This window comes from Maniola jurtina, chromosome 21 (assembly GCF_905333055.1).
Source record: "Maniola jurtina chromosome 21, ilManJurt1.1, whole genome shotgun sequence".
NCBI classification, from domain to species: domain Eukaryota; kingdom Metazoa; phylum Arthropoda; class Insecta; order Lepidoptera; family Nymphalidae; genus Maniola; species Maniola jurtina.
The window spans coordinates 9,737,166-9,752,153 of record NC_060049.1 but is presented as its reverse complement, the minus strand read 5'-3'; the positions used below and the strand labels follow the sequence as shown (position 1 = coordinate 9,752,153).

The 14,988-nt window shown below is 36.3% G+C and overlaps 2 protein-coding genes across 3 annotated transcripts; one reads left to right on the top strand and one right to left on the bottom strand.

Moving 5' to 3' along the window:
• Nucleotides 1-3,163: 3,163 nt before the first annotated feature.
• On the bottom strand, nt 3,164-7,664 carry LOC123876151. The gene is made up of 3 exons (XM_045922310.1): nt 7,514-7,664; nt 5,174-6,308; nt 3,164-3,629 (listed from the first exon to the last, which is right to left on the bottom strand). The coding sequence occupies exons 2-3, from the start codon at nt 6,243-6,245 to the stop codon at nt 3,214-3,216; spliced, it is 1,488 nt and encodes a 495-aa protein (XP_045778266.1). The 5' UTR covers nt 6,246-6,308; nt 7,514-7,664; the 3' UTR covers nt 3,164-3,213.
• A 1,166-nt stretch (nt 7,665-8,830) lies between these two features.
• LOC123876153 lies at nt 8,831-14,196 on the top strand. Of its 2 annotated transcripts, none has more exons than XM_045922314.1 (6): nt 8,831-8,989; nt 9,665-10,274; nt 11,427-11,595; nt 12,280-12,589; nt 12,983-13,174; nt 13,844-14,196. In XM_045922314.1, the coding sequence occupies exons 1-5, from the start codon at nt 8,987-8,989 to the stop codon at nt 13,157-13,159; spliced, it is 1,269 nt and encodes a 422-aa protein (XP_045778270.1). In that variant the 5' UTR covers nt 8,831-8,986; the 3' UTR covers nt 13,160-13,174; nt 13,844-14,196. The 2 variants fall into 2 exon arrangements, with proteins under 2 accessions (XP_045778270.1, XP_045778269.1); XM_045922313.1 differs by having other exon boundaries at nt 12,983-13,179.
• Nucleotides 14,197-14,988: the final 792 nt, after the last annotated feature.

Sequence of the window (14,988 nt, the reverse complement as noted above, 5' to 3'; positions counted from 1 at the left end):
CAATAACTGAAAGTGAGAAAAAAGGTAAACTTAAGAAAAAGAAATATAATTCAGATAATAGTGACGATGATATAAGAGGCAAACTAAAGGAAAAGAAGTCTAATGCAGATGAAAGTGACGATGAGATAAAAAATAACTCTGAAAAAAAAGAATAAAGAAACATCCTGTAAAAGTGTCCAGTTCAAGTGAAACTGAAAGTGAAGATAAACAAACACATAGACGAAAACTAACACATAGAAAATGGACAGACGAACAAGTAAAAGCAGTTAAGAAACACCTACATTCCTATATACAGAAGGTCACATTGTTACGAGTGACCTAAGAGATGACGAGGATATCGAACGAGAGCGCAGGGCGTTGGCGGTAAGAGGCAATATGCTTGCCCGGTGCACTGCAGACGTGAAGGTAACTCTATTTAAAGCGTTCTGTCAGTCCTTCTATACCGGTGGACTGTGGGTGACATATACGTGCCGGACCTACAACGAAAAAAAAATAGTACATAGAAAAACATATATTACGAAAGAAAAAGTGAATTGGCTAAAGTCAAAGGAAATTTCAATTAAAAAGAATTGTAATCATTCAATTTATATGAAAATAGATGGAGTAGTTAGAGAGCTTAACATTGAAAAATAAAATAAAAGGAAAAGTATTCAATATTTCTGAAGAAGATTTCGTTTTTCTTTGGCCTAATGGCAAAGAAATTGCACTGGCAAAATAAGAGGACTTAAAATCAATGTTTCATCTTATTCCTGAAGACTGCCTTCAATTTTACAAGACACTGAAAGGCAAGGAATGTGTGGAAGATGTCGATGGGAATTGGATTTTGAGGTAGATCAGGACCTGGGTGATGGTAATAATGAAGATGAATAAAATTATAGAAACTAGACTTTCAGAACATTCTATAGGTACCTTATTAATTATGGAAAATAATAAATCATTTGTATTAAAATATCAGGTTTGTTCCCATTTTTTGTTTCCTAGTTCCTTTTTGAGAAATTAGCAGAAACGACTCAAACCCACATTTTCCCCAATAACTCGAAAAATGTGTCAATCGCCTGCCACAAACTAAACCTAGTAGTAAACGACATAAATAATGTTCCTGAGATCCGAAATCATTAACCCCTAGATAGAGTCCTTACCCAAAGTTGGGGTCAGTTGTTCCCAGCCTGGGAACAACTAACCCCAACTTTGGGTAAAATCTACTTTCTGCCTTTCTGTATAAAAAAATAAATATAAAAAAGCTGTTTAAGATAAGTACACCCAAAAGTCTTTTAGTATTATAAAATAGAATAAATTACCAAATACATATTATGTACTTAATAACGCAATACGCGCAATTTATAACTTAAAACCACGCGATTCACTTCGAGAAAAATTTAAGGAAATAGGTATCCTTACCGTAGCCTCTCAATATATTTACAACAACATAATTTTTGTAAGACAAAATATTCTTAGTTACAAGAAGGTTGGCGATCTACACAACAGGCTGACTAGACACCGTAACAGGCTTGCGACTCCTACGCTCCGTCTCAGGAAGGTCCAAAAGTCATTTGTGGGAATGGGCATAATCTTCTATAACAAAATTCCTCAGTCAATTTTGGACTTGCCTTTACACAGGTTCAAAAAATCTATTAAAAATATGCTCTTGAGAAAAGCATATTATACTATCGAAGATTATGTAAATGATAAAAAAGCGTGGATTTGAATTTCGATTCGCTCCAGCAATGCGCAGGACTTCAATTGCTTTTATACATGGCATAATATTGTATATCAAATCTTTGAAAAGAGCAACCGCCGAGTTTCTTGCTGGTTCTTCTCGGTAGGAAAGGCATTCCGAACCAGTGGTAGATGCTTTTGACGATTCGAAAGAACTTGTAAAAGTCTAATTGAATAAAAACATTTTGAATTTGAATTTTGAATTTGAACTTACTCAAATAGCTTTAACTATGTTTCTCGGTGATATTTAAGTTTGTTTGAAAATCGCAACTTGTGGCCCCGCTCTCCCCTACACTAAGCTTTACAATAATTACAATTTGGTTACTTTGGTGGTCATTTAAAACAATTTTGTCAAATTATATCAATTGCACATGTAAACGTCTAATTTCGCGATGCTTGCTTTACGAAATAAGACGTTTACACGTGCAATTGATGATGAAGTAAAATAATGTCGTGAAACTAATTTCGTGCCACTAATTTTGTCATGTAAATTCCGCTTTACAGACTGTAAAATTTCCGTCCTATATCTAAAAAGCTGTTAACTGCAAAAAAAGGGTTATGGCTAAAAATATGAGAATTTAGGAAAACTGATGTTTTAAAAAAGTAAACTAATGTTTTTAAAAAGTTTAGTATGTAGGATCAAAATAAAAGAGCTAAAAACGTTGGTTCTACATAGTTTTCTTGTTTAGGAACATTAGATTTGATTTACCCGTTTTTTTGGAAGTCAAAATATATTTATTGCAGTTAACGGCTTTTTGGATAAAGGACAGAAAAAAACAGACCACACTTTCGCATTTATAATACAGATTTACTGGTTGATGAAATCTGATTGTTAAAAAAAAAATTCAAAAGAAAAATAAAACCGACTTCAAAAACCACAAACACTAAAAAGTAAAAAAAAAGATTCCGACGAATTGAGAACCTCCTCCTTTTTTGGAAGTCGGTTAAAAATAAGTTTTGTTTAGCTACACGTGCAATGTACCTAGGTATGAAGTCGAGCGAGCATATTAAAACAAAATTAGAAATCCAAGAGTGAAGCTCGCCCGACTTCATACCTAGGTGCATTGCACGTGTAGCTAAACAAACCTTATTTTTTACTTTTTAGTGTTTGTGGTTTTTGAAGTCGGTTTTATTTTTCTTTTGAAAATTTTTTATTTCACGATTTTTAGTGGCCCCACTGTACTATAATATGCTATGCCCAGTTAAAACCCTACTGTTTACTAAGCTATTACACTGATCGCGAGCAATTTGCTCTTATCCATTGAGGAGTTCTGTTCTCCATCTCCGAAGATATTCATCAGATCGTCACCAAATTTATATGGGACCTCCTGCACAGTATACCCTTTCAAACAAAAATAATAATTTCCAAATCGGTCCAGGGGTCTTCGAGTAATCTGGGAACATACATTAAAAAAAAACATTCTGACCAATTGAGAACCTCCTCTTTTTTTGGAAGTCAGTTAAAAAATCCAATTTTTATTGTCAAAATACTGCCATTTATTTGAGGCGATAAGTGTTTACATTTCTACACCCGTATTTCTGAATTCGCTTCACAAACTTCACCAGGGGGTCCATGTTGAGTTGAGACATCCAAAATCCTTTAACGTTGTGTTTCACAAACAATTTTCTTGACAAGTGTTTAATGTTATCCAATGTACGTATCCAGCAATCTAATGTAGGTGTGCTTACTTCTTTTCCATCATCAGTAATAAATTTCATGCTGTTCAGTACTATTCTAGACTTGGCCCATTCTTTTTCATGAACACGTTTGGGAGTTACGGGGCCAAGGAGAGGCTCATCTTCCTTGTATTCTTCCCATTGGTAATAACTGCCGTTCATAGATTTGAATAATGTATCGAAGAACGCTATAATATACACTGTGTCAAGGGCCTCTCTAGGAAGAGGACCCAATTCTGTGAAAAAACGAAAAATCTATACATATAATAAAATTGTAGAAAAGTGGTGTCTGTACAATGGAAATATATAAAAAAAGTAGCAGGGGTTGTTATTATATCGATGCCGAACCCGAAATTGTAATCAATTTTTTTTTGTCTGTTTGTCTGTGTGTTTGTGCACGCTAATATCAGAAACGGCTTATTCGATTTAGATACGGTTTTCACTAATATATTGTTGTAAGCTTCACTTAACATTTAGTGTTTATTTCATGTCAATCGGTTCATAAATAAAAAAGTTATGTCAATTGAAAGAATCACGGCATTCCACGCGAACGAAGTCGCGGGCACAGCTAGTGTGTAGTGTAAATAAAAGACCTTGAGCCATTTCGCTCCAATTTTCCTCAAAATCCCTCAGTATTCAAAACTATGCAATAAGAAAAGCTTTAAAGGTACAATTGATTTCACACTATGGCAGCCATTTAAAAAACTGAAAAAAAAACCGGCCAAGTGCGAGTTAGACTTGCGCACCGAGGGTTCCGTACTCGGGTATTTTTTCCGTCATTTTGCACGATAAATCAAAAACTATTATGCATAAAAATAAATAAAAATCTGTTTTGGTACGTAGGTACAGATAAAGCCCTTTCATGTGATACCCCACTTGGTTATAGTTGTCTTACTTGGAAAATTGAAACACATTTTAATTTTTTTTTTGTGATGTAACTACAAATTCAGATTTTTTCCATTTTCAAAGTAGGATATCAATACCAAGTGGGGTATAATATGAAAGTACTTTACCAGTATACTCTGAAACAGATTTTTATTTATTCTTATGCATAATAGTTTTTATTTATCGTGCAAAATGTAGAAAAAATACCTGAGTACGGAACTCTCGGTTCGCGAGTCTGACTCGCACTTGGCCGGTTTTTTGAGTTCCGTAGCTCAAAAGGAAAACCGGAACCCTTGTAGGATCACTTTGTTGTCTGTCTGTCTGTGTCTGTCTGTCTGTCAAGAAACCTATAGGGTACTTCCCGTTGACCTAGAATTATGAAAGGTAGGTAGGTAGGTTTTATAGCACAAGTACAGGAATAAATCTGAAAACCGCGAATTTGTGGTCACATCATTTAAAAAAAAAATTAAAATGAGTTTCAATTATCAAAATTAGATAACTATACCAAGTGGGGTATTATATGAAAGGGCTTTACCTGTACATCCTAAAACAGATTTTTATTTATTTTTATGTATCATTATTGTGTTTTTGATTTATCGTGCAAAATGTTGGAAAAAATACCTGAGTACAGAACCCTCAGTGCGCGAGTCTGACTCGCACTTGGCCGTCTTTTTTAGAGTTCCGTACCTCAAAAGGGAAACGGAACCCTTATAGGATTACTTTATTGTCTGTCTGTCTGTTCGTCTGTCGTGTCTGTCAAGAAAACCTATAGGGTACTTCCCGTAGACCTAGAATCATGAAAGGCAGGTAGGTAGGTCTTATGGCACAAGTAAAGGAAATAATCCGAATTCATAAAAATAAGGTTTAGCCAAGAAAATTAAATACATCATCTTACTTGCAGAGAATTCCATAAGTCCGGCAAAATGTTTGCAACTTAACGTTTGTATTGCATATGATGCTTCAGTTTTGTTAATTTTTTTCGGAATAACATGATATTTTGTGACATTAGTAAATTTTGATTTTGAAATGCTCATGAAAAATTGCAATATGTGATCCCATTTCGCTATTTTGACTGTGTTTTTTAAAGTGCCTTTTAAATTTTTAGTTACTAAATCGTTCCGGATTCCTTTCATCAAGTGAGGGGCGTCAAAGAGTGGGACAATTTCATTCCCATTTACCTCAAATGTATCTTTTGCATACTTTTTCTTCTTTCTTAAATATTCTTCTTTAGTTTCCATAATTAATTTATCAATGGCACCAATGTTTCTTGTATCCTGGTCACAAATTGTGGCCATAACATTAAGCCCACAGCCCTGTAAGTCCGATATTATGTTTCGAATTATAATTTTTAACTCATCTTTACTTATCCTTTGGCAAGAAAACTTGTATGCAATTGGTTGGTTCTGCTTTTTGAATATCAGTCTTATCATAAAAACTATTGTATGGTTTGCGAGATCACTTTTTATCTTTTTATTTTTATTGTTGACTAAAACATCTTGTCTTTCTTTCCTATTTAAAGTTGGGCTAATAGTAACTTCATCAAATAGAAGTGAACACAGTCTTTCAGTTTGAGCCATCCTTTGTACTCTTCGTTTCAATTTTGAATACACTTTTTTATTAAGTCCTGTTTCCCTACCAACTTTAGAAGTCAATTTGTGCAGTACATGACAAGGAGGTATCACAATAATTTTAGATAACAACCGGTATACTCTTGGATTTTTTTTATAAAGACCTAAAGCTATAAGCTTCTCTCTATCAGAGAATGTCCTTTTATTCGTCAATTCGGTAACTTTTTTTATTCGTTTTTTTGTTAACAACTTAGATAATTTAAAAAATTTGGTTTGAAATGTCAAATTTTCCGATAATTTTATTGCTTTCCTCAATCTTCTCACATTTAAACTATCTTTTCTTGCTTTTGGTTCTTCACTATTCACCATATATTCTTCTTCGCTATTGATATTTCCCATATTGATTTTTTAAGTGTGGGTTCCTAATCATAAAACTAAGTAGACTGAACTGCACCAAAATATCTAAAATTAAAGAAACAAAGTAAAAATTTTTTTTTTTAGGTTTTAAGTTTGATTGGTTGATATTTAAATGAGAAAAAAACTTCATTGGTATGAAAAGCGCTGGGGAGTTTGGGAGACTTCTCTAACATTACAATGCAACAACAAAACAAACCGAATGAATACTGAAGGTGACTGTAACTAGCAGCCTGCGAGGTATCAAGTAAAAGTCGCTCAGGACGAAAGTGGACCAAAGAAGTCTGTGTTTCTGAAGCAGTACAGATGTCTAATGTTAATACTATGTTATATACTAAGTTAAAATTATGTTTTCTCACATAGCATGAAGTACATACTTACTTTTACAAATATTAGAAACAGAGGGTAAATAATGATAACATGGTCACAAAATGAAGAACTGGTATTTATCTTACTAGTAGGATCACAATTAGTAGGTGGAAAAGGAAACAGCGGTCAAGGGAGATGTGCATACTGTCTACTTGGTTACAACACTTACAGTGTGGCAACTGGCAAACGAAAGGCAAACTAACAAAAAATTCGCGCCCAAAACTTTCTACATTACTTACTAGAGGATGCCCGCGACTTCGTCCGCATGGATTTAGGTTTCTAAGATCCCATGGGAACTGTTTGATTTTTCGGGATAAAATGCCTATGTCAATTACAGGGACGCAAGCTACCTCGGTACCAAACATACAAATTGGTTAAGTGGATGGGTTTTTAAGAATCCCGTGGGAACTCATTGATTTTCCGGGATAAGAAGTAGCCTATGCCCGTTCCCAGGATATAAGCTAACCCTGTACCAAATTTCGTTAAACTGAATTCTGAATTCTTTAGAATCGGTTAAACTGTTGGGCAGTGAAAAGGTAGCAGACAGATAGACAGACACGCTTTCGCATTAGTATGGAATGGATGGGGTAGGTACCTATATTTAAAATGCCAAAGTGTGTTTCCATCCCGTTGCCAGCAACGATTCGACGTGAGCTTTGCACATGTTTTGCAAAGTTAAGACCTGGAGACTGGAGAGTAACATTATAGGTTTGTTTATCACCCGGAAAATCAGTTCCCGTCCCCAAACGATTTCTAAAACCTAAATCCAAGCGAACATCAGCTAATAATGAAACATTTCTCAATTCTCAGATGCTATTTTTATGGTTCAGATTTCGTGATAAGTAGGTACTCCTATTTAGTGCTTAAAAAAAGATTACCCTTACCCTTTATTACATCACACAAACACACAACTAGTCAAAACCTTATTATATTATAAATTACTATCGACTGCTGAACAAAACCACAAAACTATAACAAACGCCGGCGGCAGACGCCAGACGGCCATGTTCACAGACCACGAATTGGCCATGTTTTTCTTTTTTTTTTTTTTTTTTTCTTTAAATCTGGCTTTACTCTGATTAGCCAATGTCAAGTTTGTGATATTTTCAAGTTATTGAATTTATACAAGTATGAACTCCGTCTGCGCCGGCGCCCGCCGACATACACGCGGCGCCCATTTGGAGCGCTTCCCAGTCAGTTCCACCACCAAAAAACACCAACTAACACAAAAACCATCCACTCTTAACAAAAAAAACACTCCAAACAAGCACAGCACGCGCGCCAGCAAACGCCATCGCAGACGAAGTCCCATGTTTTTCTTTTATTTTTTTTCCTGTCTTTTGTTTAAACATCAGTGCTGCCAACTCAAAGTTCGAAGAAATTGGTATTTGAACATGCATTACACGTCCACACGGTGCGATTTTGTTCAACAAAATATCACAGACTAGAAATGGTACCGCTTCATGCTTGTGGCAAACAACATATTATGCAAGCATCGGCAAATGGCAAACACCAACAAATACTCCAACAAATAGAAGGTGCCCTATTGTGACTAATTTACTATAACTTTGTAACTACAATTTTGGTACATGAAAAATAAAAATAAAATACAATTTTTCTTTTGGAGGATATTGTACAATGGTGGGTTACAGTATTAGTATAAGTACTGCATCAGCCGAAGCGAACGTAAAATAGAAATAATAATATTTCACGAGTAAGTAGGTACCTCTTATAGAGCGGGGATATTTTATACCAATGTTACCCGTGTCTGCTGTAATGCATTTTTAAGGTTGGTGTTGTGCTGAAAAAGTAGCTGGCAGCATTGGATGGAAGTTTATGGATTTGGAAGGAGGAGGAAGGAAGTTAAGTCCATAGACTTATCTGTGGTATAATCCATCGATCATGAAGTTAATGAATGTTGAGGGACTTCGTCTGTGATGGCGTTTGCTGGCGCGCGTGTTGTGCTTGTTAGGAGTGTTTTTTTTGTCAAGAGTGGCTGGTTTTTGTGTTAGTTGGTGTTTTTTGGTGGTGGAACTGACTGGGAAGCGCTCTAAAGGGGCGCCGCGCATATGTCGGCGGGCGCCGGCGCAGATGGAGTCCATACTTGTATAAATTCAATAACTTGAAAATATCACAAACTTGACATTGGCTAATCAGAGTAAAGCCAGATTTAAAGAAAAAAAAAAAATGAATGTTGAAAACGTAGTGCAAAGAGTAAATGTTATATTCTCTTTGGTCGCATGGCGTGCTTTTTTTGGTGCCTTTTTATCTTGCCGGCTTTTAATTTCGTTTCTAGTTTTCGTCGCTTTTGAATATTGAATAGTTGAAGAGAAAATACCACGCCCTATGAGTGATTTATGGTGAGTGATTTTCGAGAAGTTTTCGAATTTAGGTAGACAAATTCTAAAGCGTGTTGTTTTCCAAATTCCAAGGTTTTGGTTCACAAGCTATTGTTTTCTAAAACACTGCAGAATACTCAGAACGTGTTAACAACCGACTTTTTTTAACGGTTCCTGATATATGTAAAAGTATGTAAGTACTACTATGCTAAAAAGTTTAATTGAAATTAATATGCGGGAAAACATAACATATTATGGTATTAACATTAGACATCCTTACTGCTTCAGAAGGACGGACTTCTTTGGTCTACTTTTGTCCTGAGCTTCTTTTACTTGATACCTGTCCAACAGGCTGCTAGTTACAGTCACCTTCATTTGTATTCATTAGATTTGTTTTGTTGCATCATAATGTTAGAGAAGTCTCCCTAACTCCCCAGCGTTTTATAACCCCCAACCCAAAAAGAGGGGTGTTATAAGTTTGACGTGCGTATCTGTTTATCTGTCTGTGCCATCGTAGCTTCTAAACTAATGAACCGATTTTAATTTAGGTTTTTTTGTTTGAAAGGTGGCTTGATCGAGAGTGTTCTTAGCTATAATCCAAGAAAATCGGTTCAGCCGTTTGAAAGTTATCAGCTCTTTTCTAGTTACTGTAACTTGTGGGGGTTGTTATAAATTTTTAATTTACACTTGTTTCAGTTTGTGAATATGAGTGCATCACCATCAGAAGCGTCTTCGCCGCCTCTATCCCCAATAAGAAGGCTGAAGATCCATAAAGGATCTTTGTCAAGCAATGAAAAACAACTTGTTCTAAACTTTTACACCTACATTATAGAATCAAAGACAGATCTGACTGAAACAGATGTAATTAAAACGGTATCAGATGCTACAGGTGTGAGTCAAGCTTCAGTATACAATATTGTGACAGAATTCAAAACCACACATAGACTGCAGCCTTCTCCAGTTAGTAAAAATGTAAAACATAGTATAGCTGACCAGTTAGATGATTCTATGCTATCTAGAATTAGGCAGAAGGTTCATGATATCTATTTGAACAATGACCTTCCCACGGTTACTAAAGTCTTAGAGGCTGTAAATTCTGACCCTACTTTACCAAATTTGTCCAAAAAGACACTGTCTAAAGTGTTGGAGAAGTTGAAAATTAAGCATGTGAAAAAGTCAGGCGAAAGCACATTGCTTGATAGACACAGCCTTCAGAGTTTGAGAACATTTTACTTGGTATACATGAGAGATTTTAGAAAGGAGAATCGCAAGATATATTACTTGGGTGAAACCTGGATTTGTGAAGGTAATTTGGATTGCTTAATATGTTGCAGCTATTTATGATATCTCTTCATTATTTTTAGGGTTCCTTACCTCAAAAGGTAAACCGCGGAACCCTTATAGGATCACTTTGTTGTCTGTTCGTCTGTCTGTCCATCCGTCCGGACGGAAGGGTTCCGTACCTCAAAAAGAAAACCGCGGAACCCTTATAGGATCACTTTGTTGTCCGTTCGTCTGTCTGTCCATTCGTCCATCCGTCTGTCCGTCAGTCTGCAGTCTGTCAGTCTGTCCGTCCGGGTACAGGGTACTTACCGTTGACCTAGAATCGTGAAATTGAGCAGGTAGGTAGGACTTATAGTACAAGTAAAGGAATAAATCTGAAAACCATGAATTTATGGTTACATCACAGAAAAAAAATTAAAATGTGTTTTTTTTTATTTTCAAAGTAAGATAACTATACCAAGTGGGGTATCATATGGAAGGGTTTTACTTGTACATTCTAAAACAGATTTTTATCTATTTTTAAGCATAATGGTTTTTGATTTATCACGCAAAATGTCGGAAAAACCGGAGTACGGAACCGTCGGTGCGCGAGTCTGACTCACACTTGGCTGGTTTTTAAGTATGGTAACAAGTTATTTTGAATTTGCCTTAGACTTCTCAAACTTTGTTTGATTTCAAACAAGAATTTTGACTTCAGGTCAAGAATAAAGAAGTATGTTTGAAAATTCTATCCTCTCACTGATTTTCGAAAATTCTACTCAAGCTGATTCAGTTGGTTTGATGTGAACTCAAACTCAAAGCGTTTATCTATACTAATATTATAAATGCGAAAGTGTGTCTGTCTGTCTGTCTGTCTGCTACCTTTTCACGGCCCAACAGTGTAACCGATTTTGACGAAATTTGGTACAGGGTTAGCTTATAACCCGGAGACGGACATAGGCTACTTTTTATCCCGGAAAATCAAAGAGTTCCCGCGGGATTCCTAAAGACCCATCTACTTAACCGATTTGTATGAAATTTGGTACCAAAGTAGCTTGCATCCCTGGCCCTGTAATCGAAATAGGCAACTTTTTATCCCGAAAAATCAAACAGTTCCCACGGGATCTATAAAAATCTAAATCCACGCGGACGAAGTCACGGGCATCCTCTTATATAAAGAATATATATCTTTTAGGTCATACCACCAATTCAGCTTCACAGAATCCAAAGAAATGTAGGGGTTTCATAGTGGGCCATATTGGCAGTGATACAGGATTCTTGGAGGGAGGTGTCTGCATGTTGGAGGCCACGCAGTCTGATGCTGAATACCATAAAGAGATGGACACTGAGGATTTTGAAGAGTGGTAATATTACCCATACTAATTATCTCCTACTTAGCTTTGGCCTTATCTATTTATGATAGTGTTTTTTGCTTAAACTTCAAGGTTTCTAAATTATTATAATACGAGTACATATCAAAAACTGACAGAATTCAGACCTGCACCTCCCTGGAAATTGCACCTGGGATTCTTCTATTTTCTTCTTTTTTTAGGGTTCTGTACCTCAAAAGGAAAAACGGAACCCTTATAGGATCACTTAGTTGGCTGTCTGTCTGTCCGTCGTGTCTGTCAAGAAACCTATAGGGTACTTCCTGTTGACCTAGAATCATGAAATAGGCAGGTAGGTAGGTCTTATAGCATAAGTACAGGAATAAATCTGAAAATCCCGAACTCGTGGTTACATCATTAAAAAAAAAATTAAAATGTGTTTTAATTTTCAAAGTAAGATAACTATACCAAGTGGGGTATCATATGAATGGGCTTTACCTGTACATTCTAAAACAGATTTTTATTTATTTTTATGGATAATAGTTTTTGATTTATCATGCAAAATGTTGAAAAAAATACCCCAGTACGGAACCCTCAGTGCGCGAGTCTGACTCGCACTTGACCGGTATTTTTTTAAATTTAAGTTTCGTTTCTTGTACGCCGCGGACAGTACAGAACTCCTTGTCTGAGTCCTGTGTGTCACTAGAACTTTTTTTACAGGTTTACAAAAATATTGGATCTCATCGAACCAGGTTCCGTCATTGTCTTAAATAGTACAAAACATCACTCCCGTAACGCTGAACCTCTGCCCAACATCTGGTGGCTGAAAAAGGATATCCACAAATGGCTGAATGAGAAACAGATCCCGTACTCCGAGGATGAAATCAAAGTTGAACTAATAGTGAAAATCGATAAAGAAAAATATACCATAAAATACATTGATGCTATGGCGCAGAAGAGAAATGTTGCCATATGCCGTGTGCCACCGTATCACAGCCAACTTAACCCCATGGAGCTTATTTGGGCAGAGGTAAGTTAGTGTTATTATTTCTTCTTCTCTCTGGGCTGGTTTCCACACTAAAACTACTACTAAACTAGCGTTTTATTTATGTAGATACTAGAGATGGCCAAACCCTTATCATACTGAAAGGAGACCCACGCTCTGGAGTGAGCTGGCTATGATCATGAATGATGAATCACATGGTGGGCATTTTAAAATTTATATTGTATGTTATGGCTGTTACACACACACACACGCACGCACGCACGCACGTGCACACACAAACACACACACACCAACACACAAACACCAAACAAAAACAAAAACACTAAAACAAAAACAAACAAACAAACAAACACACACATACAAACTTTATAATATTTGTGTGAAGTGTGATAACTAACCACTCTCTCTTATCTCCAGGTCAAATCTCATGTGGGCAGAAACAATACGACATGCAGTCTGTCAGATACAAGATGTCTACTGGAAGAAGGTTTGGCCAGTATTGGTGCAGCTCAGTGGAAGGCAGCCATCGACCAGGTTGTCAAGGAGGAACAACAGATATTCCACCTGCAAGCTGACATACTTGATGAACTCTAAGCGAGTGGAAAAAACGTTAAGTATATGATCATCGTCCGTGAGACATCCACTGCTGGACATAGGTCTCTTGTAGAGACTTCCACACGCCACAGTCTTTCGCCGCTATCCAGTGGCTCACTGCGCGGTTCTAATTTTTTTATTCCTATTCCAGTGGTTTCGTTTTTGAGGGTTCCGTACCTCAAAAGAAAAAACGGAACCCTTATTGATGTGAACGGATCACATTGTTGTCTGTCTCTCTGACTGTTTGTCTGTCTGTCTGTCTGTCCATCCGTCCGTCCGTCCGTCGTGTCAAGAAAACCTATAGGGTGCTTCCCGTTGACCTAGAATCATGAAATTTGGCAGGTAGGTCTTGTAGCACAAGTAAAGGAATAAATCCGAAAACCGTGAATTTGTGTTTACATCATAAAAAAAATTAAAATGTAATTCAACTTCAAAGTAAGATAACTATACCAAGTGGGGTATCATATGAAAGGCCTGTACCTGTACATTCTAAAACAGATGTTTTTATTTTTATTTTTATGCCTAATAGTTTTTGATTTATCGTGCAAAATGTCGGAAAAATTACCCGAGTACGGAACCCTCGTTACGCGAGTCTGACTCGCACTTGGCCGGGCACTTTTATTAGGACGTGCACAAACCTAAAACATGCTTAATAATCCTAATACAATATTTTTATTGTTATAGGCAAATGGTGTTTTTCCACAAAGTTCAATATGAATTTCATTGAACTGGTCACAACAAAGGTAAACTGACGTTTGAAGGAGGCCTAGGCCGCGCCTAGTTAGCTCCCTACCAGCTAAGCCGTACCGCCAAGCGATTCAGCGTTTCGGTACGATACTGCGTGGACAATCGATACGGGTATATAGGAACTTTGGAAAGCTTCCATACCCCTTGAAACAGCATATTTCCACCGAAAGAGGATTCCATACAAATAGATGATTTATTTTTTCATTTTTTGTACGGTATCACTTGCAGAACATCAGTTACAAGTAATTTAGAACGATTAAATTATTATTAAACTGTTTGATTACAAAGTGCATAGTATTTCTCATTGCTCAGGGTCGTGACACCTTTTTTAGGGATCCGTACACAGCGGGTTACTTGACGCTTGCGGCTTAACTGCAATCATCACATAGCAGGTATGATGGAGTCTGCGTAGAGGGAGGACTCACTCTTCTTTTCAAGGTAATATTATATGTAGATAGTGGGGAAAACAAAAGGAATGGCATTCCATATTCTAGCAGTGTATATAAGAAACAAGGAAGCCAATGCGCTTCATAGGAGTCTGTGGAATTTCGACTATGCGTGGAATATACAGGGTGTTTGGTAATTAGTATACAGCGTGTCCCATAAATAATGGATCAAACTTAAGCGAAAGATACATCACCTAATTATCTAAAACTAATTTGATCAGTTTAAAAAAAAACCAAAGGGTGACCAAGTTTTTGTGTTTTTTTTAGTTTGTCCATTTTTTCTATCCTAAATCAGTTTTTTTAACGCTGTAGCTGTAATAAATAATATTTTTTAGATCTGACTTTTGTTAAATATTGCTTATTAGTTTATCCATGTATTATGAAAACCATTTTAGTAAATAATGTTTTATTTGTTTCGGAAAAAATGTTCGAATCGAATAAATAATTTTCTTTGAATAAGACAACCCAAATTAAAAGCAACCTCCTGTAAAAAAAATGTATGACACCGAAGTGTACCATTATTTTAAAAACTTGTACACTTATCAAGGTTTGCAAATTGGTATAAAACTTGCATCTGCTCCTTGTCGTTACAAAGATGCTGCCAAAAATCTAAGGGAGGTGCTGAATTATCAAAAT

What these genes read in the sequence shown, in the direction of transcription:
- LOC123876151 (XM_045922310.1), bottom strand. Translation starts at nt 6,245, where the DNA reads ATGGGAAATATCAATAGCGAAGAAGAATATATGGTGAATAGTGAAGAA. An exon ending in ACTTATGGAATTCTCTGCAA is followed by an intron (nt 3,630 to 5,173) that starts GTAAGATGATGT and finishes GTTTTTTCACAG; the next exon opens with AATTGGGTCCTCTTCCTAGA.
- LOC123876153 (XM_045922314.1), top strand. An exon ending in TGAAACCTGGATTTGTGAAG is followed by an intron (nt 10,275 to 11,426) that starts GTAATTTGGATT and finishes TATATCTTTTAG; the next exon opens with GTCATACCACCAATTCAGCT. An exon ending in ACTGAGGATTTTGAAGAGTG is followed by an intron (nt 11,596 to 12,279) that starts GTAATATTACCC and finishes CTTTTTTTACAG; the next exon opens with GTTTACAAAAATATTGGATC.